General features: G+C 40.4%; 1 protein-coding gene across 1 annotated transcript; it reads left to right on the forward strand.

Moving 5' to 3' along the window:
* nr3c1 (nuclear receptor subfamily 3, group C, member 1 (glucocorticoid receptor)) lies at positions 1-26236 on the forward strand. The gene is made up of 9 exons (XM_063491909.1): positions 1-305; positions 820-2027; positions 14811-14959; positions 15185-15301; positions 15383-15661; positions 17093-17237; positions 19630-19760; positions 20235-20392; positions 22373-26236. Exons 2-9 carry the CDS (start codon positions 820-822, stop codon positions 22523-22525), a joined length of 2340 nt encoding a protein of 779 aa, XP_063347979.1. The 5' UTR covers positions 1-305; the 3' UTR covers positions 22526-26236.
* The last annotated feature ends 1355 nt before the right edge of the window (positions 26237-27591 follow it).

The raw sequence follows: 27591 nt of genomic DNA on the forward strand, positions 1-27591 counted from the left end.
TGGAGCCGCCTCTTTCAGTTCTCCATTTTGTATGTTTTTCTTAGAGGTTAGCGCCTACTTTCCTAAGGGGTAGCTGGCAATCAGTGTAGTTACCAATCTCACCTTTTGCATGCAAATCTACAGCTAGATTGATTTGGACGGCGGAAAAAACGCCGCGGCTGGGTGTGTTGTATCATTTGATGTCGGAATGTAGAGACGATACGCCGCGACAGGAGTAACGTTAGCAGACTCTATCAGGGTGTATCTACCAAAACAATGTTGACAGGCGACCTGTGGACACATATCTGCAACCACTCATTTCAAGGGTAAATACGATACATTATTCACATTTAAGTAGGTACGTTTGTTGTTCGACATAAATTGGGAGTAAGTTGGTTCAGTTAATGCTAAAGCAGCCGTTGTAAGGGCTGCGTTAGCTTGCAGGCTAACGTTAGTGTCAACGACATTAGCCTACTGCTACCTAGCATGTCAACAGTTAGCAAGAAGCTACCGCTGGGAAATCTTAAACTCGTCTTAACTTTACCAGTCTCTGCATCCAGCGTGTAGTCTAATTCGCGTTGTGTGTGCTTGCTTTAATTGCAGTGGATAAGAGGTCGAGATGTGTGCATTCATGTCAATATTGTGCTAATAGCTAGCGTAGTTAGCGGCTGCAGTTCGTTGAGTATCAGGCGCGATCAGGCAACTTTCCTCTGGTCTTGTGCATAACTGCAGTTACCTGCTCTGTGCATGTGTTATTATCGAACTCCGTAGCATTTCTGCACATTTATCTGTGTTTTCACTCTGTATCTTATCGCTGTCTGTCTCCTCTCCCCTCTAAAGATGGATAAAGGTGGAGTGAAGAAGATAGGATACAGAAGAGATGACCATTTAAGCAAACTGGTCTACACTGAAAGCCCCGAGGAGGGAGGTCTGTTGAGAGTAGCTCCTCACAGTGCCATGTCTGTCACCTCTCCCCCCTCTGTCGTTCTTCCATCCAGCCCTTTGATGCAGCCAGGACAGGTGCCCAACGGCCTCAACAACAGCCCCCTTCCTGAGGAGCTCACCTCTGCCTCTGTCACTGCCACCATAGGCTCCTTGATCGACAGTCCACAGCCCCGGGGATTGACCAAAGATCAGAGACCCCAGCACCAGCAGTTACTTCAGACGCAGACGACTTTTGGTCATCAAACCTTATCAGAAAATTTGTCCCAGTTGGATGCCAGTATGGCAGACATCACCCAGTCCTCCATGGATTCGCTAATTGGGGGATCAGATCCCAACTTCTTCCCTTTGAAAACTGAGGATTTTTCCTTGGATAAAGGAGAGCAGGACTCAGCTGACCTTGATAATGCCTTTGAGCCCATTGGGAAAGATATGGACGTGAACCAAAAGTTGTTCAGTGACAACACTCTGGATCTGCTGCAGGACTTTGACCTCACTGGGTCCCCTTCAGATTTTTATGTAGGGGATGATGCTTTTTTGTCTTCTCTTGCAGATGATTCTTTGCTTGGAGTGACATCCGAGAGGGACATAAAACCTGCTGTAGTTGACAGCAGTAACACGACTGGGGCAGTGCCTGTTGCCCTTAATGGCAGCAGTGTGACCAGTCCAGATCTATCCAGCCCTACCATATCCACAACTACTTCACTATCCCCTACAACCACTTTGTCTGCAATGGTGAAAAAAGAAAAAGATGCAAACTTCATCCAGCTCTGCACCCCAGGTGTGGTTAAACAGGAGAAGACCCCTGGAGGACAGAGTTATTGCCAAATTAGCGGCACGGCTTCTGGAGACATGGCTGGGACTAACGCCATCTCAGTCTGTGGGGTCAGCACTTCAGGAGGACAGACCTACCACTTTGGTGTGAACACACTGAGCAGTGATACTCCGCTGCAGAATGAGCAGAAGCCAGTTTCCAGCCTGTTTCTCCCAGTAACGACCATCGGTGGGGTCTGGAACCGAGGCCAGGGTATTATTAACAACTCATTAGTCCAGAGGGCTGGTGATGGGTTCTCAGGTTCCCCCTCCTACCCCACCAGCTTTACCAGGTAACAACTGTCGACATCAGTCAGCTGTGTCCTATCACCCTTCATTTCAGTATGCCTGAATAACCACTATCTTTTATGTTTTAAACCAAAAATCCCTTGTTTTTATCATGTATATCATCTAGAGAAATCTAGTATTCAGTGCTGAAATACCACTGCAGCAGTGTTAGACTGCATTTTAGCAGCAGCTCTGTGGCCTTCAGAAGTCAGCCTGGTCATGAGCTGACTTGCCCACAAATACTCAAGATCCTTTGCTGAAATTCTTGTGTTTTTTTTTTATTGTGGTTTTTTTTTCTTTTTTTTTTCGGTTAGTTGACTAGGAGAGTGTTAGTGGGGGTTTGCATCTCAGATTTGATCTTACTTGCAGAAGCCTTGTGCCCCTTTGGTGGGTATTCATAGTTTGTTTACATTCCATTTATTTCCCCTGCTCACAACCTTGTTTGCAAGAGAATTGTTTCATGATATGGATGATCTTTGATAGCTCAGGTAGCCCGAGTACTGTAAAAGAAAAAGAACAAAAAGGAGATGAGACTTTTTTTCTTACTTTTCTTTTTTTTTTTGTAAATGCTGCTTGTGATTTAGAAAGTTGTGTTTGAAATTCGGTTGCTGTTTTTATTTTCACGTGATTTGATTGTTAGTTTCAGTTGTACTCGTCTTGTTTATGTCTCAACTTTGGTAGACTTTGTTATCTGCTTTCAGATCGGACTTTGGCAACTCTGGTAAACCAGTCTTACAAAAAATGGTTATCAGATGTTGGTGTCAGCCCAGGCTGTTTCACTTTATCACTTTACACAAGCAGCTAGTCACGTCTACCTTCATCAAATAAAATGCTGCGTAATTAAAGCATTTAGTAAACTTTTATTTGTTAAACACATTAGATTGACACTATTGATCCCTGGGAGGAAAATCGGCTTCAGAAAGTAAAGAGTCAGCAAAGTAAAACGCTTACTTTTCAATACCAAGAACAGAAGTAAATGTGTTACAGGTGAAAATAATGCAGTTGTATAGAACTGGATCAGCAATCAAGAAAATATGTGAATTGCTATAGAAAGAGTCGCTGTATTGCGTTTTGACCTGCATCTTTTTCAGTCTGTAATCTTTATTTCTTCCTTGTATTTTAGTTAGTTGCTATTATTTGTGGGTTTTTAGCTAAAAAAAAAAAGGAAAAAAGACTAAATTAAAGTTTTGCTGTTGATGGTGCTATTAGTGTGGGGCATTGATGTTTAGGTGGATGGTGTACGTCAAAGTAGCATGACTGCTGTAGTTTTATTATTGTTCCTGATCAGTACAACTTCCTGCTTTTTTCTTCTTTTTTTTTCGCAGTGATAAGAGACGGTCTATTTTTATACCCATAGTGAGACATTTGAGGAAGTTCTTCTGTATTTCTGCAATTTATTTTAAGCCTTTTTATTTGTCTCTAAATACATAAAAAATCATATTACAACCATATTACAATATGGCACAAATCACAGTCTATCACTCCAGTGTTTGTATTTAAATGAAAATACAGATATGAGAAATAACAATATGATATGTAACATTTACAATGGGTTTTGTTTCTGTTCCCTTATTCTGTAGAATTGGTGACTCATACAATTAGACATTTTTTGTTTGACTTGTTTTGGTTCAGCATGGTTTAACCTCTAAGATAGTTAACCTACTAGTCCTGCTTTGTGAGGCAGACTGATGGTCTCCACAGGACGTGGCTGCACCAGAAGCAGTAAGTGCTGAGATCTAAAGGAAGGATGCACTGTTAAAGGCTCGGGAAATTCCACTTATATTCGAATCAGACAGGCCATCCTTTTGTTTTCCTTGACAAGAGTGTCAGTATGAGTCTCTATAGCTTGTTTCACTTCCACTCTGTGATCAACTGTTTTCTGATTTGTTGTTTTTATGTCCTAATCCCACTATCTCTTTTGCTTTCTATTATAAGAGTAAGGTGTTCATTGAGTCATTTTTGGTAGCTCTTCCAGCTGTTTTGTGCTAAAATAAACCTGTCATTCAACAGTAAGGATCATGGTCTAAACAGATTATTTGAGCCCGTAATGTAGTCAAATTATTTCTGTGTAAGGAGAAGTGAGGGGGGGGGACGACTCCTTCTGTTCTTATGATTTATTTCCAGTGAGCTTTTATTCTGGCTAATAGGAATCACAGTGTTTGCAGTGCACATGGCCCTACAAAGTATCTTTTGTTTTGTAATTACTTTGCTGCCCTGCAGATATTTTATGATTTCAGCTCCGAGGCTGACATGCGAACAGGGGTGTGTCAGAGAGTCTAACTGTCTGCTTTATTTGCATCTCTTTTACATTCACGCCTGTCTGATTCAGTATCTGATATGGGAGTGATAAGCTTAAAACTTGGTACACACAAATGTGTCCTGTCAACACGGCCACTGATGTGGTTGTGTTTGTATTGTGCAAATGATGCATGGTGCCATCTCCACAGCTGTCACACTGCTTGGTGAGCAGGAACAGATGGGTTAAGACATGAGATACACCTCAGCTTCATTTCACTTGAGCCTCTAATCGTCCTGTCTTTGTGAGCAGTAAAGGTGTGTTTAGACATGGGATTATGCCTGTCCATGTGGTGTGAGGCCAAATGATTTTGTGCGCACCTCTGGCTGTTTGATGACTGTCTTATTAGTGTCTGTGTGTGTGTCTGAGTCATTTTTGTGTGGTGTTTGTTTGACTCTGGTTGTGTTACATTTACTGGCTTGAAATGAACTGAGCACTGGGCTGTGTTTTGATTGTGTGGTCACCAGGCAGTTTGCATTAGGTAGAAAACGTCTCACGCTGCAATGCCACTGCTACTTCCTTCTAAAATTGTGGCTCAGAGGGCATTGCGTGACACTGAGTGACTGACCTGAAATAGCACATTTTATAAATAGCACAAACAGTAAATTTTTGCTGGGTTTCTCTGTGCAGGACTCTTAACATGACTCCATTGTCCATTAGTTTCAAACGTCCGCTGTGAATTCCGTGCATCACGTTGCATTATAGTATGATGAACTGACTCATAGATAACCTGTTTGCAGTTAATCAAGAATGCGTCACTTTAAGAAATGTGGAGTTTGTTTAGTTTGGGAAATACACACCCTCATCATGTCACGACTAGTTTTGACCACCAGACGTGATGGATCGAGGGAACTGGTATAAATATATTCCTTCAGTAGATAATAATCCACCTTAGTTTGTCTGAGTGCCTCTTCAGCCTTTTTTGAAACCTTAAAAATATAGATGTAGGGGAAAGAACTGTCTTGAATACAGCTTTGAGAGTTTAAAACTTTATTCATAATAATCTGCAGATATTTGAAGTTTTGGTGGAAGAAGGATGAAATGGAGAGCGATGCTGATGAACCTACAGTTGGAAACCTTATGCCTTCTTAACATGCAAGTTGCAAAGATAACTAAAGACACTGGCATGATTGTGAGATTGTTCTGTGCAAATTCTGGGCATAGGTTTGCAGACAGTTTTCTACTTGTTACAGCTGTCTATACTTTTACCACGGGGCAGTGTCACAGACAGCTGGTCTGTGGGATAGTTGTCTTCATGTTCATGTGGTTATTGGTAGTTTAGCTTAGCTAAAATCAGAGTCAAGTCAGAAACGAGGATTTGTTTTGCTCGATAGCATATGGTAGAGCACTCATTAGCAGTATTCGGTGTACAGCAAATTTCTGTTTGGTTTTGGTTTTTTGCACTTCAGAACATCACCGTTGCTCATTTACAAATAAAGTGTGGTTTTTAGTAAGCCACAAATGCACAACAGCGGTAGTACACATTACAAGTTCTATAGTTTTACTTCTTTTCTACTACTTTACTATTGCTTTCATTTTTGCCAGCGTTAATACCAAAGTTGGGGTTGGTGGAACCGCTCCAACTTTACAAGTAGGAAGTCCAATTTGAGGGGGCGTTCCAGCTGAAAAGTACGACAGGGAACTCAGGATTTCAGACTTCCCTTCAGATGGAACGCAGCTTTATTATACAAAGAACAGGATTGTAGTAAAGTAAAAGAGAATGTTAAAAATGATGGAAACGGTCCACTGCAGTCACTACCTCTGCTTTTCATGGTGTTTTTTTTTTTTTTCTTAATTTGTTTGGCACTTCTCCCTGTATCAGTTGAACTTTCCTCACATGTTCAGAAGAACTTCTTAACCAAGCAGGATTTATCCTTTGTGGAGCGTCATCCCCGTTGGGCTGTGTGCTTTTTTTTTTTTTAATAGGACTACACAGAAGCACATCTGTGTAGAGTTGCATAACCAGTCCTTCACTCCGCATAGCCAAATACCATAAATACCACTTAAGCTGTTACTTATAGTCTTCTGGTCATTTTCCAAACTTGTGCCGCAGTGGTTTCTGGAGATTTACTTTTTGCGGGGTGTATCTCAGCGAGTTTTGAAGTTATTCTAGAGCTTAAAGAACATTCAGACACAAGATCTTTTCAACACGGGTACTTAAAGACATTTGGGATTGTCATTGTTAATCCATCTTTGGTTTTAGGGTAGGCAGTCATCAATTTGAGTAATGGTATTTTCTGTGCTGACACACATGGCAATGGAGGAGAGAAAATGGTGAAAAAGGCTCTCAGACTGCACAGAAGCTAAACAACGGCACATAATTTAAACTATCGTAAAAATAATAATGTAAATATTTTGTATTTAATTAGTTTTCCCCTTTGGCTTATTGGAATCTCAGGGGTTTTCATTGGGTTGGTGTGCTGCTCCCACTAAGGCAAATACACTGGATAATTAATATTTTTGTTAACCAAAACAACAGACGCATCATTAAAATATTGATTTGTACTTTGTGCTTTGACATTATCTTGTCATGGTTGTAGGATAAAGATTAGCTCTAGTTTTTGTAGCATATTCATATTGTCTATCATTATGTTGTTGATGCATGCTGCAGATTAGTATTTGTAGATTTGTGCATTTATTCGAGGAACTTTGTTTGCAGGCGTAATGAAACTGATTCACTGAATAGAGCCGTTGCCACTTAGAGTTGTCTTGTGTAGCTTCAGCATCTGCTTTTCACTTTATGTGTGCATTTGGATGATTTATGAGTTAGGTTTTCACACATATAAAAGGCCTTAAATTCAAGTTTCCGCTCAAGCAATTCCTTTAGCTCAGTTTTTCTGTTTATGAAGTAGATTCTCTGGAAAGTTAAAGCAAATATTTTCATAATGGATGCCTCGTTTAAGTTATTTTTTTGGCCAAAAAAAAAAGCCACACTTTACTTTCCTGGAGCAGCCACGAGGATTGGCTGCATTTTTCTGCATGATACTCTAGTGGAGTCTGAGATTTTCTTTCAAACAAGTGATTTGAGAACACATTTGGTACATTAACTAATTAAAAAGAAATCATTTGTTACAGAGTAACAAATGTGTTGTTATAGTAACAACAAATGTCTTGTTACTGCAACCCAAACATTTGTTACAAAGTCACAAATGTTTGGGTTGGAGGCTTAACCACCTGACTAATGACGCTGCACAGGCAGCATTTAGTGAATCTGACCCTCTGACTCTGAGCTCGTGTGCAGTCAAGATGGGGCCTGGACGAGACGGTGATCTCACTAACGTGGTAACTCTCCAGAGAATTTCACATGTGGGAATACTGAGTCTACTGTGGAAACTGACTATGACTCACAGCTGAATGAAACTCGGGAGAGTAAATCTCTTGAAAATACTTTGATTCAACCCAGGTGCTGCTTTGAAGCAGCTTCTTCTCTTCCACAGAAAATGCCTTTCTTGAATGTTTTATCATGCATTAAAAAGAAACAAACAGCTAAAGCTTCTATGTGAACATTTTAGGCAGTGCTCTTCCGATCAAAATGTTGGTATGATTCATGCCCTCAGGGCTGTGTATCATGACAGCTACAGTGTTTATAAGACACTGCAGAGACCTGTTCAGCTAGTGAGATCCTTATCAAACCGTTGCAGCAGTGGTGGGCCTCAATTTTAAGTTAGAAAGTGTGTTTAAGTTGTATTGGTGAACTAAAAGTCGTTTCGTGAGTGCCATCTGTGGTATCATAGCTGGTTTGATACTTGAGTTATTTGTGGTCAGTCATTCATTTATATATAACTGTGTGTATTTAAATAAAACCTATGTGTATGCCTATACTAACCTCTGTGCCTTAACTCTGTGTTTAGAAAGTAATCTTTGGTCAGAGTCCCGGTTCACTGCACAGTCTTGCCACGGCACACCCCTCTCCTCGCTCAGCCGTCCTCTACCTCTCGCTCCCTCTTTCTCCCTCTGTCCCCTGCTTTTACTTCCTGCAGTCAAGGGCAGAGACCATGACCGTCAGCAGAAGCTTTCAGCTGCTGTGTGCCGCTTCTGCTTGTGTGTGTGTGTGTGTGTGCGTGACATTTGTTTCTGTTGACTATGTGTATTATTCATGAATGTGTAGGTGCGCGCATGTATGTGTGCATGCGGGTGTGTCATGAGCACCGAGGCAGGAAGGCAGACCGCAGAGCACAGCCGTGAAGCTCTCACTCCTCTGACCTACTTTCTCTCCCGCCTCCCCACATCTGGCGCCGAGTGAATGCACCAGATCAAATGCCAGCCATTCCAGTCTCTTTCACATTATTACTGCATTCCCCTGTAACCACAGTGCTGCTTTTTCTATATTTACTCTTTGTTGAGTTTTGATGCTGAATAGGCTTATAGAAATTCCCCATATTGAGGGTAAGAGGATACAGCTAGGCTAATGCTGTGCATTATATGTGTTTTTTTTTTTTTTTCCTTCAGTGAAGTTGTTGAGTCAGCAAGTCAAAGTCAAACTTTTGGGAATGGGATCCTCCCACATCCAGTAATACCCAGTTAAAGGTATTACAGTATCCAATTCATTTTGCAGCCAGGAAGCTACCTCCCACCTACACGTACGAACAGCTTCTATTATGGAAACTTATATGGAAACTCGGATCCTTTGGGGTTGTTTTTCCTATGCTTAGCAGCGAGTTGAGTCTAATTTCCTCTTCTGGTGCTCGAAGCCAAGCAGTAGTTGCTGCTTTGGGCTACAAACTGCCACTGTTATTGAAACAGATTTAGCACGAAGAGGAAGACAGTGGCCCTTTGTGGACAGTGACACAGAGGGACAATCCAGAGTGCCTGTATGATGAAACAAAGCAACAGCCATGAAAAAACTTGATGTAGATGTAAAACTGAAGTAGTATGCTTTTTCACATGTTCACTGTACCTTGACAGCGTGCCTCATGAGTAAAGACGTTGCACCAGTGTATATATAAAGACATACTGTTATTATTGGACACCACACATCATAGATATTTTTAGAAATGTCTAGCCCAGAAAGAAAAAAAAAATCCTGCCACTCACTCATAAAACCTCTTTAATTGTTCTGCATATGAGAACAATTCAGAGTGCACAAACCAGTTCTCCTATATATTTCAGTGGTGTACTTCCTTATACACTTCTACCGGCTCTGCTCCAAACATCTGATGAAGATGAGATGTTTGTGGGATGATGTTAATCCATATTTGTAGCTGCAATTACCAGTAAAATAAACCAACCATCACAAGTGAGGCTGACAAATCCAGGAAAATGATTGGTCATAATCTTTTCAGTGCGATGACTCATTTGCAGTGGTTGGTTATAAAGTAGGTCAAGTAGTTTGATTGAGAAAAATATGTGTAAGAAAAGCTTCAAATGATTTATCATCTGCAAAAGAAGAATAACTGCATTTAAGAAAAATGCTTGAAGGCTGATAATCTGAATGGGCAGACACTGGAGTATAGAGAGTAGGGGGTTGCAAAGTTCCTTGTGATGCACGCAGCTTAAAGGGGATTATGAATTGTTAAGCAGGGCATTGGGACACCTGCGTTAGCACAAGTGTGTTGCCTGCTTAACGCCCAGGCTCATTGATTGCACTCCTAAGCAGCTAACTTTCTCAGCGCTGCTCGTGTTGAAGGCAAGCCCCCACTCAGGGTGTCTCTGCCTTTGTTCTGCGTCTGAGCTTTGACCGAGAGTACACTCAGAGGGAATGCAAGAACTTCCTGTTGATTGTGAGCACGCACTTCAGCAGATGGTTTCAGAAAGAGGAAATTCGGTCTCCCCACATTGCCTTGCAGCTTTGAGTGGTTTGCATCTGACAATCCACAAAGACAGATTTGCAGCTCATATTATGGTGAAGTTCAGTTTCATCAGCTGATTTCACAATGAGATTTTGAGAAGGTCATAGACAGCCGCAACTTCTCTTCAGGGTTACTTCTCATTGTTGTCGTTGTTGCAAACGTTTACCAGCAGCAGTAATTGGATTTGAGCCAGTAGTCCAAAGCCTTCTAGTAAAGCTGCTCTGCTGACACCATCTCAGTGGACCAGTCAAGGACAAACCCTCTGACATCATCATCATCAGTCTGGACTCATTAGCAGCCACCGCCCATCCTGCAGGCCACCACACTCTCATTTGGGGGCTTCGTGGTCTTATTTTATTTTTACCCATCATGCAGTACGATCCAGAGGCCTTATAAGTGATCCAAAATGCTGTGGCACAAACCTCAGACATAGATCCGAATCATGAAACATTGTCTTCAGTGACAAGTACAACAGCGAACTGTGCAGCAGATGGTATTTCCCCCACACAGCCATGACCTCTCAGATCTATTGGCCTCAGTAAAGCTGTAGTTCAGCCTGTGTGGAGGACTGGTGATGCTTTAAAGGCAGAGAGCAGAAAATATTGATTTGATTTTTAGTTTGATATGGAAAAAAAACTGTATATAGCATTGTTGTTCAAAGCATCCTGGCTTTATATTTGGTTCTTTATATTTTTCTACAGTATAGTGTGTTGGTATAGCCACAGTGAAGCATTGTGTTAAACTCTAAGCCTTGGAATAGGCTGTAAATATAATAGCGACGTATTATCACCTAATAACTTTGTTACAGGACACATTTTGGCAAACCGTAGCTTCTTAATACATCCAGCAGGGGTGAAACAATAGCATTGTTATTTGGAGGCATTCTTCTGAATATTTGCATACATATTTATACATCTGTTAAGAGTTTCTGCTTATTGTTTTTGTTTTTTCTTTGTGCTTAGGTTAGAGCTTTTGTTGAAAACAGCCACAAGCTGTTATTACTGAAAAGTGCTAAAGGTTAAACTTTTAAACAATGCACTGGAAAAGGCAGAATGAGTAAAATATTTTGGAAATTGTTGAGGATTAACAATCATTTTCACATTTGATTCAGTGGTAATGTGAAAATATTGTTTACTTAACTATGGTCACCTTAAGTTTGGTAGGCTATGAGTTGTGCTCTGGGTATAAAGTGTAAAAAGATGTGTGGTCATTACAGGATGAATTTTGGGGTTTACAATGTGCACTTGAATGCATCATGAAGTCACATTTTCATTTTATTACATGGTTGGCAAATTGATCTTGTTGTTAAAGTAGAGATGGTGCAACCGTCCCTCTCAGGTGATGTTAGTGTATAAATATAAACCAAAGTTCAGTGAGGTTAAAACCAGTCAAGGTCAAGGACATACCCCGACCTTGGCTTGTTTGTGTCTGTTTGGAAGAACAGCAGAGAGGGCAAAGTGAGCAGCACTAGAAAATAACATAACTTTCTGTCGGCTCACTTTGGCATCCCAAATGAATGCAAAGGTTATTCCACGTCAGTCATCAAGTCCCTCAAATCCAACCATTTAGGATTGAGTTGAGAAAAATTCCAGTGGAGCAATCCACCTTAATAGGATTTCTGCAAAATTTCAGGTCCCACTGTTATTAGTTTTGTTTCTCAAAATAAAGGACAAATCGAAACTAATTGAAAGATTATTTGCAAAGTTTGTTTTGGAAGCAGAGCAGTGTAGTTTTTGCATCCTGACAGTACATCAAGAAGTTATGGTTGAGAAGACATGTTGTGTCCTGGATGTTGTTACAGGACTTTATTGCAAAGAGAGAACTTGCTAATGCCACCTCCAGATCCCGTCTTAAAAATTAAGTACAGTTTTATTGTTTTCATATGAATTAAGACGGTTTGTAGCAGCCAGACGTTGCTAATCAAATGTACTTGTCAAGTGTGACAATCCCTATAAAAGCAGACCTTCAGGCAGTTTGCTGATAAGGAACATTCAGGTGTGCATTAACACAGTGCAGCCATATTCCCAAGAGTGGAAATCCCTGCAAATTCAGCACATGGTCAGACGGTGCAATGCTCAAAGAAACTGCAAAAAACCCAAGAGCTACCATTTTTTTAGCCATCTAGAGCCATTTGGCATATTAAAAGTGGAAGTTCATGACAGTAAAATTATAAAAAGACTGAACATGCATGGCTTGTTTGGAAGGGTTTCAGGAGAAAACTCCTCTTGACAAATGACATGGCTGCACAGCTTAGGTTCACAAAGATGCATCTCGCAAACCATAAGACTTCTGGAGCAGTGTCCTTTGGACCGATCAGACCAAAGTGGAGATGTTTGGTAATATGCAATGTCAAATATGGAAATAGCCTGACACATGATATCAGCACTAACACCTCATTCCTGCTGTCAAGAGTTACTTTAAAATGTTGAAACATTTTGGATCCTCAGTATTTTGGACCCTTGATCTGGAAACCAGTGAATATCAGAATTTATTAAAGTCTTCAGTCTTCAGTGAATATTTTAAATATTTGTATTGGTAGATTAAAAGGGAACATCATCACAACAATACAAATGTATTGCTGCTATGTAAATAGTAATCATGTTGTCCAAAATATAAAAAACTTTATGCAACTATTTTAGTGTCCAAAATGTATATGAATAAAAATCAAAGAAGAATACACTAATAACATGAGAGGGATTACATGATACTGTACAAACAGGTGAAAAATGTAAAGCTTTTTGCAAAGTGGAGCTCCTTTCAGTAATAAACAAACACGAGGTCCAGTGCAAACCGTAAAAGGTCAATTCCTAGACATTTGACAGCAGTTTGGCGTGTGAGGCAGTATTTGAAGAATAACAGGATAATAGTGCCATCTCTAGTACCCTTCAACCAAGGTGTGATGCCTTTGATTTAAAGCATAACTGATCAACACTGAGCAGAACTAGTTTTTCTTGTGAATACTTGAAAAGACGGAGGGATGAGGGAGGCTCTGCTCTCTGTCATCACACACACTGAGCTAAAATATGGGCATGTAGTTTTAATATTTCTTTTAAAGTGCAGCCCACATCAGCCTTAAATCAGTTAAAAAAAATAAACATCTCTAAGCTTGGTAGTCACTTCTTTGGTGTAACTCTGATGGATAATGAGAGTGGGAACATACTGCAAAACCATTACTCCACTGTTTGGTATGTTGAATGTGGATTTGCTGTTAATGTCTTGTTTCCCTTTTCAACTGTTGCAAATGAATGATTGATTGTTTCTTATTTATACAAGTAATGCACCTACTTAGGCTGGGATGCATTGTTTTTTTTTAAGCTGGGATGATAAATCTGGTTTTCAGGGCTTAAAAAACAGTTGTTGTTATTGCACCATGTGCATTTATCATAATGTTCCTTCTGCGTAATCTACCTCAAACATTTTGAAATCCTGCTTGTGTTAATCTTAAAAACATTTGTTTTTAAGTTCAAAATAATCATAAATGCCGGTTTCCTGGCTTACTCATGAATTTAGTGGCTGTGTTCACTCTCTTAAAGCTGCGTTCACCGCTCACAGCCGACCAGAAGGGAGTTGTTTAGGTAACACTCCACTTTGCGGCATCCAGCTCTCCTAAATAAAACAAGATTTGGAAGTAAACACTGGTTTGAATTTGAAGTGTAAGAAAACAGTGCGGTGAAAGACAGAGAAAATGAAAGCTCGGAAACGATCACACAGTTGTACGGATTATAGAAAACTGACGTTTATTGACCGCAGTGTGTTGTCAGGGGAGCTTAGCTTTCACAGATCTCGTGCTTCTTTGGTTTTCTTGCCTTTCTTTTATAACCAGATTTATGAATGTTTCTGGACTTGATGCTTTGATGTTTTACTCAGGTTTTCCGGTCCTGTGTTGTCCATTGAAAGTGCATGAATGCCTGCTTTCATCTTAATACCCTCATGTTGTATAACAAAAAGTGAACTTGAGTCCTCCGCCAATAACCTCAATGAGTGTTTTGTTGTGTGCAGTGATGGTGTTCAGGAGAAGCTGTTGTCAAATACAATAGTTTTCATTGCAGCAGCAGACGTGTAAACATATGGACAGAAACGGTTATTGCACGTCTCAGGCTGGATATCCTCTCAGTGTGGGCGTTGTCATTGCTGTGGCCATTGGGTTAGAAAAGTTCATGAATGCAGCAAAGTCCTCTAGTGGCGTTTTTGAGCAAGTGCATTCTTAACCAGTATTTACCGGGTCTGGAAATGTTTGCGGTTCAATCACAGGAAGAAGGACTGTTTTATGAAAACCACCGGATTTAGGATGTGACCGCAGATGTTGAGATAATTTAGGTTTTAAGGGCTGGGACTAAAGTTTTCTTCACTCAAGACGCTGAGATCAAAGCAGAGTTTACAAAAATAGTCACTAGAGTGTATATATATATATATATGTAAATTGTTTTTTATTTGCTTCAAAGCTTCAGCACAGAGTTATAAATATGAACTACAGTTCAATTCTGGATAGGACAAGGCTGCATAAATAGCACTGTGTAAACACGCAGTTTGTGATTTGTACATGAATTTGATTGTGTTTTGCAGCTGTTTGATTTGAATCAATTTAAACAGTTTTGGCATGCAGTAAAATTACATTAGCGAGATGTCACTGTATGTGAAATTGTGTTTTATTTAAAAAATAAATAAATAAATAAAAATGCTGCTTCTTCCAATTGTATCTCCAGGCAGGAAGGGAGCACCGCTACATCCTCCACACAAGGAAAGAGCGGGACTCATAAAATCTGCCTGGTGTGCTCTGATGAGGCTTCGGGCTGCCACTATGGCGTTCTCACCTGCGGCAGCTGCAAAGTCTTCTTCAAGAGAGCAGTAGAAGGTGCAACACCCTAAAATATCATCATTCGTGTATTTATTGCTTCCAGTTACACAGTAATTACTAGTTTTTGCCTCTCATGTTAACTGAAATACAGGGGTTATAATGTTAAAGTTGATGCCTTAATGTTTTAAAAGACCGTGAAACACCTCATTAGATTTAGCCTGGAGTGTTTGCCTTAACATTTAAGGTAAATAACACATGGATCTTCCCTTCTGTGTGCTGCAGGGCAACATAATTACCTGTGCGCAGGGAGGAATGACTGCATAATAGACAAAATCAGGAGGAAGAACTGCCCAGCCTGCCGATTCCGAAAGTGTCTGATGGCAGGCATGAATCTTGAAGGTATGCAGCACCCGCATGGATATTTCAGATGCTTTGAGTTGTTTTATTTGCACCCGTTCACCCCTGTTTTGTCTCCCGAAGCTCGCAAATTAAAGAAGAATCGGTTAAAGGGCGTCCAGCAGAGCAACCCACCAGAGGTTACACCTTCTCCGCCAGTTGAGACCCGCTCGCTCGTACCCAAGTGCATGCCTCAGCTCGTTCCAACAATGTTATCCCTGCTGAAGGCGATAGAGCCAGACACCATCTACGCTGGCTACGACAGCACCCTGCCCGACAACTCCACCCGCCTCATGACTACCCTCAACAGGCTTGGAGGCCGACAGGTCATCTCTGCCGTCAAGTGGGCCAAGGCTCTGCCAGGTTAGTGGTGCTTGGTGTGATTAAGCTTATGGTGGGGCATTTGTAAAGTATAAATAGTAACAGACGGGTGATAAGTTAAAGGGTCTTAGCAAGGTGTCGTCACCAACGCCTTGAGGCGACTGTTGTGATTTGGCGCTATGTAAATAAAACTGAATTGAAGCAGAACAGCTTCAAGTCTCTGTAATGCTACTCGGGGGATAGATCATCATTTCTCCAAAAATATTCAATTTCTAGGTGTTTCGATGATGGTGGTAGAGATTCTGCCATGTTTGACATGTCGCTACAAAACCTCCCACTGGTGTTCAATCGTAAGTGATGGCAGTCTTGGAGGTTAATTACAGTGAAAAGACACAGTTAGAAGAACATTTTATTAATTTGTGCCCACTAAGGGAACAAATGGAACCAAACCACGACAGCAAAAATGCCCCCAACTACTAAACAGAACCAGCAAATCCCAGAACTGTGGAGTCAAGCATTTAGGTTTGTTCTGTAGGGCTGGCCTCTATGCTCGACAGTCTGATTGTCACCCTGTGGGATCCCACAGAGGAGGTTAAGGGTTAGGGTAGAGGTTAGGATAGTGCGATCCACCCTCCATTAAAGTACAGCGAGTGGCCCACATACACCAAATCAGTATGCAACAAATGAGAGAGAAACACACACATCTATGAGCTTGTTTCTCACTTCAGCATGAAGAGATGTCTACACATCAACATTTCATTTTAGTCTAATTAGTTGAAATAAGTAGATTTATGCTGAACATCATATTAATGATATTTTAATGCATGAAAGGGAAAATGAGCTAAAATGGCCTTGATTGGCGAGCTATCATCAGTCACTTTGACCATCTGCACAACCCTACTGTGCCCTTCTCTTGGCGTGCACAACACGTACGCTCGCCCACCTTCAGAGAATATAGTGACAGATGACTCATCTGACCTTATCACTTTTTCCACATCTCTGCGAACTGTTGTCTTTGTGGTTTTTTGTACTGCCAAACTCTCAAATGTAGATTCTTCTTTGTAACGAGGACTTCATGTTCTGCAACTCTATGTAGTTTATTTCAGTGTAGTTTTCAAAAGACCTGTTTTTGATGACAGTCTCACCATGTCCTTTATTAACATTTTAAGCTATGTTATGAGGAGAAGCTTCTTTGTTTTTACATGCTAATGCAGAAATATCATGTTTGTGGTATTAACCACAGGTTCACTGGTTGCTATTGTTTTTCTGAAGCAAATGTCACTCTGGGTGTTTTCCGTGTTAAGCATAGTCTTGTGTGTTCGCCAACAGTGATCCCTCTTTAAAGTCTGTGCAAACAGTTGTTTAGCATTTTACTTGTAAACCACAGGACCACTTCTGGAAAACGAATGTAATTATATTATATCGTGACTGCTTTGAAACCCAGTTGAGGTATTTCCACGTCCTTCCCCTCAGGTTTCAGGAACCTGCACCTGGATGACCAGATGACTCTGCTGCAGTACTCCTGGCTATTCCTCATGACTTTTAGTTTGGGCTGGAGGTCTTACCAGCAGTGCAACGGCAACATGCTCTGCTTTGCGCCAGACCTCGTCATCAATGAGTAAGTATTGCTAAGCATTCTAAATCGTCTGATACCTAAAGGACGACTAGACCGATGTATATTTAAAATAAGTGAAATAATGTGTCACTGCTGTCGGGATTGTTAAAGTAAAAACACAGATGACCAGGTGACTCAAGCACAAACATCTGCTTGTTGAAGTGTATCAGAGCAGCTCTCTGCTGTGTGTCCCATCTACCAACATTCAAACTGTGTCTGTCTGCTCTTACTAGTAATCTTTGTCTGATCCTTCTTATAGAATCTGAGAGCAGTGAGCCGTTGTCAGAGCTATCATGCTTAGGGCTATAATAGGCCTTTTGCTTTTCATTTTTCTCCCCCTAATCAGAATCTTAAAATTAGCATGATCATAATTAATATCTGACGAGGGTGTGTTTCTATTGTTAGTCAGCTCAAAACAAACTTAATTTGCTGCCTGTCTTTTGTCATAATTTGCCAAAAATAATCTCTTTCAAACATTCGTTTGTTGTCCCGCTATGGGGAACACTGTCTTAGTATTGTCTTCATACCCTCTCGTTCATCTACCCAAACAGTACTGGAGACAAAATCATGCTGCTTCCCTATAAATGAGGATAGCTCAGTATCAGATCTCATTTAAGTTTCTTTTCTTATTTTACCCAGAAGGCCTCTCTCTGCTGACTGTTTAACTGCACCAGTTACACAGACCTAGAGATCTGGTAACCAACGGTAGTAAAGGGGAAAAAAAAGAAGCATATTCCTAAACCAGTGGGGAATTGGTCACTGGAAGTTGCTGGCAGCCATCAGGTGAAGGAGATTTATAGCACTGCACTAAAAACCACGATTTGATTGCCACGGTCACCTGTAGTTTGTATGAAAGATGCAGATTTGTCCGTAAACAGAGCTCCAATATATACAAATGGCTCAATATAAATATCCAAGTATATTACACAAGCCCCTACTACTTAGCTAATAGTTGGCTTTTGTTTGCACACAAGTTGGAATGTACCATGCAAACTGCTGGCGACTGCTTTCAGCCAGAACAATCACAAGGAGGTTTTTGGTGCAGCACCCTCTTTGCAACAAATTTCACCTAGCTACCAACTGTGAACAAGCACTCACCAACTATAGTCGGGTGATACAATTTTTTCCTTTACAACTTGAAGCCTTAACTGTCCAGCTGAATACCTTGATCATCAGATGCCATCATGGCTCCTCTCTGACAGTCACCGTCTAGTCCTCGCCATACAGCCAGGTGGGGGAGCATGTTAACTTAGACATCCAAACCTGTTGGGGTTAATGCTTGTTTTTATGCTCACCATGCCCCCTGTAACACGGCGGTTATGCCGCTAGCACGTTGGTGTGTTGTGTGACTTTCTGGGGAAAAAACCAAAAGACTGTAAAGTCTTTGCTTCTGGTTTAAACTTCTTCCCTTCCTATTTTGGCGCTGATGTGGCGTTATTTTCTGAGTGCGGGCACTTATGATTCGGGAGAGTGCTGTGGTAGCTTCCTTCACCTTGACAGCAGACATAAATAGAAGCAACTGTGTGACGACATTGCAGTGGCGTGCGAAGCATCAAATGTGGGGGGAATACTGGTGCCTTAAGCCTTGCACATGAGGATCAGTTGTTTGCTTCATGGGCTAACCCCATGTTGTCAAGCCTGTTACTAAACAGTGGCTCTCTCACTGGATTATGTAAGTTAACTAGCAAAGGACTGCAGCTACCTGTGTGTCATTGTGCTCATTCCTTTAGGGGAATGACACCTCCTGGGCTCTGTATATACAAGATGAAATTGTATTGAAGTTAATCATTGCAGGGATTTATAGGTTAAGTGTCACTGTACTCCACTGTGAGCTGTCTTACCTTGAGATAAGAGAGAGTAGCAGAGAGGCTCATCTTGAATGATGAGTTATATTGAACTATCCTCATTTTATAGGTAATGCTGTTAGAGCATTCACCATAAACATCAATCATGTTATCAGAGAACCAAGGTTAAAGGACCAGTAACCTCACGTTTGTTTATCAGCGACATGTTGCAAACGTTGCCCAGGTATATTTCACAAAGCTTGGTGTAGAGGTAGCACATGTGTTCGAGAAGGCCCCATTAAACACTGCACAGGAGGATCACTTATCAACTGGAAGTTAGGATGCTAGCCTTAGCAGAGATTACCCCTTTAAAATACTTTCCTTAGAATAATATCTAATAGAAGCAGATAGTTTGTTCTATATCCTATTTTTGAGGTTTTCATGTTTTGGTGTAACTCACAATATAAAATGATCACTGTAATGATCTGTACTAAATGGAAAAATGCATTTTCACCCTTCTACATCATGACCATGGACATTAAATGTACAGAAATATTACAGGAAGCACAACAGGAGAAATATTCTGAAATGTCTCTGTCTGAACCCACCAGGGAGAGGATGAAGCTGCCCTACATGACCGACCAGTTTGAGCAGATGCTGAAGATTTGCAGCGAGTTTGTCCGGCTGCAGGTTTCCCACGATGAGTACCTGTGCATGAAGGTCCTGCTGCTGCTCAGCACAGGTCAGACTTCCACCTGAGAGCAGCTGAACTGATGTTACAAAAGTCATTATCTCAATCCAATACTATAGACAATGTTGATGGATGCACAAGGCACATCTCAGCACTTTCTCAGTTAAACTAATACGTAGTTTTGATTGAGTACAGAAGTTCATAAAACTGCATTGTGGTGTGTGTGATCATTTAGTGCTGCAGAATTAAAGGTGCCAGACTACATTTAATACTTAAACACATTTATATAGTCTACAGAGCTAGATCTCTGCCTTGTAGACTATTTGGATAGTCATTAGGTGCTGTTTGTGTCCTTCACAGCATGGATGTTTTAAATAGTTAATTGTGTTTAAATGCCCTTCCATGATTGCGGTTTAAACCTGGAAGTGTGATGACTGTAGCGTGAGACACGGGCAGTAAAAGTGAGGCACACTGTCCTGATTTTATTTCCAAGATGTTGACATTGAGTGTCCTCCTCTCCCACAGTGCCAAAGGACGGCCTGAAGAGCCAAGCAGTGTTTGACGAGATTCGCATGTCGTATATCAAGGAGCTAGGAAAAGCCATTGTGAAGCGTGAGGAGAACTCCAGCCAGAACTGGCAGCGATTCTATCAGCTCACCAAGTTGCTGGATTCCATGCATGAGGTACAAAGACTGAGCACATGATCCCAAAACCTATCAGTGCCAGCAAGTCGTTATTGACCATCTGCAGTCCCTAAATCCTTAAACAATGGTCTGTTATCTGTGACTAATCAGATTAATCATTTTAAAGTGCAGAGAGATTTGTTTCAGTGATACAAAACAGAAAAGTACAGATTTGATAGTACTTCCTAAAGTGCAGCAAAATTGATCAGAAACTGTCTGTGGAGGGTTTGCTCAGTTGCTTAATGTCAACAATTAAGAGAGTGTGATATATCAAAGACACTGACTGAGGTTCATAATAAACTAGAAACACCTTTTTGTGGGGAACAAACTGGAACTAACCCCCAGTGCAGATGGACCACCACTTAAAGAAAAGATAGGAGAAAATAAACTTTAGATAGTATTACGAAAGGTGTCTGGCTTTTGACTCTCAGCTGGAAAAGTGCATAAAAAGCCAGCAGCCCGAGCCGATCACATCGCCCGTCACTTGTCAGTGATCACCTGCTATGGCACCTCTGCTAACACGGTGCCAAAAGTTAACGAAAGACTCAGAAACCAAATATCCAATCTAGGAGGAACTCAACCTACTTTATCAGATTGCTGAATGTGAACCAGAAGCAGCTGTGTGAAAGGGATATGGCTTTAGAAGCAAGGAGTAAGCTAGTGGAGGGCTAACATACATGCACAAAAATTAAAGTGTGAAAATGAACTGCCTTTGTCTGGGAATGCAGTGAAGACCTTAAAAAATTCAGACTACAAAAAGGCTAATTTAATACTCAAAGTGAAACTGGTGAACCCACCATCAAAGCTACACATTGCTGGTGCAGTTTGTTTTGTAGGTTTGCATGTAGCAATGTCAGCCAGTGTAGAGTACTGTGCACAAGTCTTGATCCATCCCTCATTTCTTTGTTTTGCTTAAAAGAAGATGGACTTTTTTGTAATTTCTAAATTGGTCTTGAGCAGTAATACTACAGGCTTTTCAAAGTTTTTTTTTTGTTTTTTTGGACATTGGCTGCTTTTTCACTCCTTGTACAACTTTCAGAGGAAAGTTAAGAATGTCACTTAACACGGACCTGTGAAACGCGGAATGAATCAGTGTTGTCTACAAATAACACATTTTAAATTGTGTTTTTTTTTAGGCAGTTTGTTACCAGCAGCCTGCTCCAAAAACACATCATTTATTCCCATTTCTTTACTTAAAAGATGTCAAACATAACACAAAACATTATTAATTGTAAAATTATATTTTATTAATAATAGTAACATAGCATTTTTGTACCAACGAGGTGATTTCCAAAGAGCTGTTAGCTGAAATGTTTGCCTTAAAATTTTAAGGTGGATAAGTGGAAGACAAAAAAACACGTCCTAGTCCGAAAGCAAAGTATGTACAGTCAATCAGTGGTGTCTGACACTCATGTCCTTAAGAAATAGGCCACCTGTAAAACACGCTGGACACTTAAAGCTAGTGTTGTTGATGGGATAATAAAAAGCCGAAAAGTATGGTCAGATTTTGATCACACTACTATCTGGAAAGCGTCAGATTGGCACCAGCTTCATCAGATTGGCACCAGTTTTCAGTCTAATCTAAAAACACACTGCCAGTGTAGTAAAAGCATAAAAGATGGTGGTCCATTGTGTTTTTCTATTAGGCATGGATTGGCCTCCCCACAAAGTGGATCAGCATTATTAAAGCAGGGAGGGATCATCTTGACAGAGAACAGAACAAACTACTTAAGAAAATGACAAGAAAGAGTTCAGGCTGTATTTCTGTGTATGTTAATTGAATTAAATGAGAGCAGCAGCTGTACTGTAACTTTGACTTAAATGATGTCAAACCAGTTTTTGTTGCTCTCTGGAAATATTTGTATATCTGATGGACTGTTTAAAATGCCACTCATAGTTTTAAACCATTACTCAGGAAACACTCGCATGTGTTTTATGTTAATCACGTTCTGATGTCTCCTCCTCTTGCGTTCTCTCCAGATGGTCGGCGGTCTGCTGAGTTTCTGCTTCTACACCTTTGTGAATAAATCCCTGAGCGTGGAGTTCCCAGAGATGCTGGCAGAGATCATCAGCAACCAGCTACCAAAATTCAAGGCTGGGAGCGTCAAACCTCTGCTCTTCCACCAGAGATGACTCACCCCCGTAACAGACACAATGCCTTAAAAAAAAAAAGAAAAAAAAAAAAGAAAGAAAAAAAGTCCCACCGCATAATCTCACCTCACCACCCTTCCCAACCGGACTCACCCACCCTTACCCCAACCCCAGAAGACTTGAGGATCCCAGGCGCGGATGATGTATTTTGGGAGCACGTATGCAACTCTTGTGTAGTGGCTCACGGGTCTGATGGGAGAGGGCGGAGATGTTTGTGTAGAAACGGCAAGCACAAGAGGTTTGGTTTTGTTGAACAGTGTAGGATGTAGTGTGTAACAATGATTAGGAATTGTTTGTAAGATAAAAGATAATCACAGAAGAACTAGTCTAACATCAACGTCATCTCAGGTTTCTTACCTTCAAATTCAGAACGTTATCTAAAATAGATTGAACAAATATCTATGTACAGGTTCTGATAGTATTTTCTACATTTTCAAATTATGACAGTTTATACAATTACCCAGGTTGATGTTACCCAAGAGGGTAGCGAAGCTTAACATGCTCGTCAGTAGGCTTTTAGACTGTATGTTCCACTTTTAGTTTTTATAGGAGGTTGTAACAAAATGTTTTATCAGTCACACGGGGGGGGGGGAGTGTGTTTTCTAGTCATTTAAAAAGCGTATTTCGTGGCTTTTCTTTGTTTTTTTTTTGTTTTGTTAATTAACTTTGGAAAATACGAAACAAATCTATGGGACTGTTAAGAGACATCCATCGTTCTAAGGATTATTTCTTTCACAAGCTGACCTCTTCCAGGTTTACACACGTCTTTTATTATAAAAGGGAAAAAAAACGTGCCTTTTTTGCTTCAATGATCACTTAGCCATTTTTCTTCCGACCGTACTCCTCTTTATCCCGTCATGGTCTACCTTCATCGTATGTTGATTGTACTTTTTATACTTCTTTCGAGTTTTCCTATTTGATTTTCCAGTGGCTGTATTTTATCTTTAGAAGTGGCAGCTCAGTCCATCGCTCACGTGTAGAAATGATCCTTATTGTTAAACGACGCTCAGAGCCTGCTTCCTCCTGCACACACACACACAGACACACACATACACGGGAGTCTTTAGGTGCGATTTGAGCACTTTGTACTCTGCTTAAGGCTTTAAAAGGCTGTGAAGAAAGACTGTTTAAATTGTCTTTCCTGTTTGACGTAGATGGAAAGTAGAGCTGCTTTTTTTAGGAAGTAGCCCATTTTGTGCTTCGTTTTAGTCCGCGCTCCTTCACCGGTAGTCCAACAGTTGGATGGATATCTGCGTCTACCAATCACAAGAGAGAGGGCTTATTCTTATTGTGTTTGCAAGTTTATGTCATTTTTGATTAATCAGGAAATTTCTGTGGTTTTTAACGTGGCTCAAAGTGGAAGGAGAAACACCCGTCTTTCACTTTTTAAGCTCTTTTTACAAAGTGTGTTTGGTAAAGATGATGATGTGATACATACAGTATATCTCTGTACTCAATAAGCTTCTGCTTTGGATTTTTTTTTTTTTAAATTTTAATTAAAAGCTCGTGTATTATTGTATTCATTAAAGGAATAGCTGGACATTTTGTGGGAATGCAGCTATCCCGCTGCCATATCTGTACGGTGAATGTGAAGCTGGAGTTTAAAGCTGGTTTGGTATTTCTGGCTTTTTTATTAGTTTTTTGTATAAACTAAACAAACACAAGCTAACTGGTATTAATGAGGTGTTAAAGGTCCTGGCAGTCTTATTTTTTTTAAATGAAACCATGCCAGATGTTCTCCTCTCTACACTCTTTCTGTGCCGGCAGCTTCATATTCATTGTAGGGATATGAGACATTTTACAGAATACTGGTCAAAATGTCAGAGTATTCCTTTGAGAACGAACAGTCTGTATGATAGACGGCTTGTGTATCGAGCACTTCGGCTCAGGCATCGTCCCCTCCCTAGACAACGTGTCCAGCATCTGCTTGTGTTTTTCGTATGTTTGCATGTTTGTTTGTTTGCCATTGTGGTCGAGTCCCGGCATTTAAAAAAATAATAACAGCACGTATCACCGGTCACCTCATAGAGTCCTGTCACAGTCCGAGTGTAGCGTTACTGCTTTGGGGAGGCAGGCAAAATGGATCCTTTTTATTCTCTGGGAACTGTTTCAGTGCCAAACTCCTGTTTTGTCTGTTTTCAGTGATGCTGAAAGTCGGTCAGTATTGTATGAGAAGTGGAAACGAGCCCAAACTTTGAAGCTTATAAATTTGTCTTAAATAGAGGGGAAAAAGTCCTGAGTTATCTGCACTTCAGGAAACTGGATTGTTGTAAGAGATAACTGAGTTTTATATGTAACACAGATGTATAAACACACGTGTGTGTTTGTGGGGTCTAAGTGGGAATTTTCACCAGTCAGCCGGCCGTGTTTCCTAACCCCTTTTTTATGTTTTACATGAATGTGACCCTTGAAAGAGGAATTCATTTATTTCACTTGTGTATTTAAATATGGAAAAACGTAAAATTGTCCAGTGGCCGATCTATCCCCCACGACAAGTCTAAAAAACCTTTCTCCCCCATTCTCAGGTTATTTAAACTGTCTGATTCACACAGCGTTTAGCTGTCTGTGCTCAGTCCTGACACTAAAAACCAAAAACAAGTTTGGATTCCCCAGACGTCTCTTTTGGTGTTTATTTTTCGTTTTATGTTTATTCCTCCCCCCACCCCCCCAAACAAAGATTAAAATTTAATATATGAGAATAATTTAATGACTCTGCTGCCACCAGCATCACTCTCACTGAGGCTCAGACAACAGATGCTTATCATTTTTCTGCGAGGTTTGTTTCAGATATTTGGAAATCATCTTGGGTTACTTTCACATTCAGTGTAGCCAAGTCTCTACTGCTGCTGCTCTTCATTTAAACAGGTATATATACACACACAGATATATATGTATATATATATATATATAGAAAGAGAGAGAGAGAAAATCGCACACTTGCCTCTTCTTGCTCAAAAATGTCTTGTGTGTACATTTTTGAGGAGGACATCTGAATATGCAATAGAAACACCATCATCATAGCATAGCATAACATTACATTACTTCTTGTTTTCCTTCATTTCTTTCCTATATAAGCTATTTACGTACAGGAGACTGACTTTGATCTCTGCAGGCCAGCTTTTCAGGATATTCAGGAAACAATAATCAGTCCACCCAGATTGCACAAAAAACAACAGCCTGTTAGATGTTTGACTACAAGGTGACCAAAGCAAGTGCAGACAGGACAAATGTACAGTTCTTTTTGTTTCTTTTTACTCTAACATGGAGGCTTTGGTCGGATTGTGTAATACTGTGAATAGGATAGGAGTCAGTCTATTTCACACGCAAACTGTTTGTGAAAGTAATCAACCAGCTTGAATCTTAAATAAAAATAAGAAAAGAGAAAAAAAATTTGCACTACCCAAATATTATTTGAAAATCTATTTTGTATAAAAACATATGCAGACATTAACTTTTGAGAATTATCAAGGGCAGATCATCTTTCACTGGTATATGCTTTCTCTAAAGAGCTTTTTTTTTTGCTTCCAACCAGTTTAATATGTACATATAATCCATTGTAAAGAAATAATGTGGTGTATTTGTCTCCAAATAAGAGTTTTTCAGTACCTTCCCCCCCCCCTCCTGTATTATTTCCACTCTGTAGTGTGATCCTGTTGATATTTTTCCTCCATCGATTAAAGTTCGAAACTTTAACGTCTTTGTGTGGTGCTTGTCGAAACGGGGACGTGTATGATGATGTTTGCCATCCGTCGCAGTAAAACTAAACTGTGGAAATGGTAATGCTTGGTGCAAGGCCACTTTTCATGATCACAGCAAGCACGTGTTCATCAAATAAACATGCTTTTCCATTCTGACACCTGGTTTATTGACTGCTCAGATTCACTGGAAGTAAACCTGTGTTTTTGTTCCCTTTCAAAAGCATGTAAAATGTATTTATTTATTGGTCAAGCTGCTCATTTACAAAAACCGACCTTCTACAGTGGCAGTAATGGTGGGATCAGTATAATTAGAAGGGGGGAAGAAAGCCTTTTAAAACCTGAATTTAAGGCAAAGTCAGCAACTTTTAAGGTGAAGTTTCTGTCAGATTTCCCTGGTGACACTTTACAGTGCAGGCGAGCATTTAAATTAAGATAATGGTTCAAAATAACTGCCCCAATAAGTGGTTGTTTTTAAATGGCTGCTGAGAAGCAAACCTTAACACCTTGGAGTAGGGACTAAACTCAGAGAGCCAATAAAGGAGCACATCTAGCTGTGAAAATTAGATGCTTATCCAATCACCACAGATTTTATGAGGTACACTTTGAACCCTATTTTGCCTTCAGAACTTCACAGCGTAGTTTCAACAAGGTGCTGGAAATTCTCACCCTGCCATTCAAATGTCGCAGCAGAAAAGGAGACTCACCAGACCAATATTTTTCAAATCTTTTGTCCACTTTTGGTGGTGTGGTCTTTGCTCCTCCAGGCCGTCTGCTTAAAGGTTAAACGAGTTGTGCATTCAGAGATGCTCTTCTGCATTCCTTGGTTGTAGCAAGTTGTTATTTGAGTTGTTTTTGCCTTTCTGCTAGCTTGAAGCAGTCGGGCCATCCTTCTCTGGTATCAACAAGGTATTTTCACTCCAGAGAACTGACGCTCAGTGGATTTTCACTGTTTCACTCTTTCAGACGATTCCCTGTAAACCCTAGAGATTTTTGTTGGGGAAAATCCCAGTAGATCACCAGTTTCTGAAATAGACCAGGAAAGAGATAATACTTAGATATGCCTGTATCTCTTGTCTTTTTTCCACCCATTCAGAGCCAGATCTTCCTCTGTGCCTTTTGAGAACCAGCACACAATTCGACAGGACTCAACAATCAGACAATGTTCATCAGAGAGTCATTAATGAAGGTCTTGAAACAGTTGTTTTTATTTCATGGAGACTCGTGGAAACCAGTATGTAGGACATTTCTGAACTTAAAAAAAAAATCTTTGTGTCATTGGAAATGTTTATTTACTCAAGAAAATGTATAGTTATTTTTAACTCTTTAACTAAAACTGTCATGTTGTATTAT

This window comes from Pelmatolapia mariae, linkage group LG2 (genome assembly GCF_036321145.2).
Source record: "Pelmatolapia mariae isolate MD_Pm_ZW linkage group LG2, Pm_UMD_F_2, whole genome shotgun sequence".
NCBI classification, from domain to species: domain Eukaryota; kingdom Metazoa; phylum Chordata; class Actinopteri; order Cichliformes; family Cichlidae; genus Pelmatolapia; species Pelmatolapia mariae.

Excerpts from the sequence above, each read along its gene's own strand:
- nr3c1 (XM_063491909.1), top strand. The coding sequence starts at position 820 with ATGGATAAAGGTGGAGTGAAGAAGATAGGATACAGAAGAGATGACCAT. Across the intron at positions 2,028-14,810 it reads TACCCCACCAGCTTTACCAG|GCAGGAAGGGAGCACCGCTA; the intron begins GTAACAACTGTC and ends TTGTATCTCCAG. Across the intron at positions 19,761-20,234 it reads CCTGCTGCTGCTCAGCACAG|TGCCAAAGGACGGCCTGAAG; the intron begins GTCAGACTTCCA and ends CCTCTCCCACAG.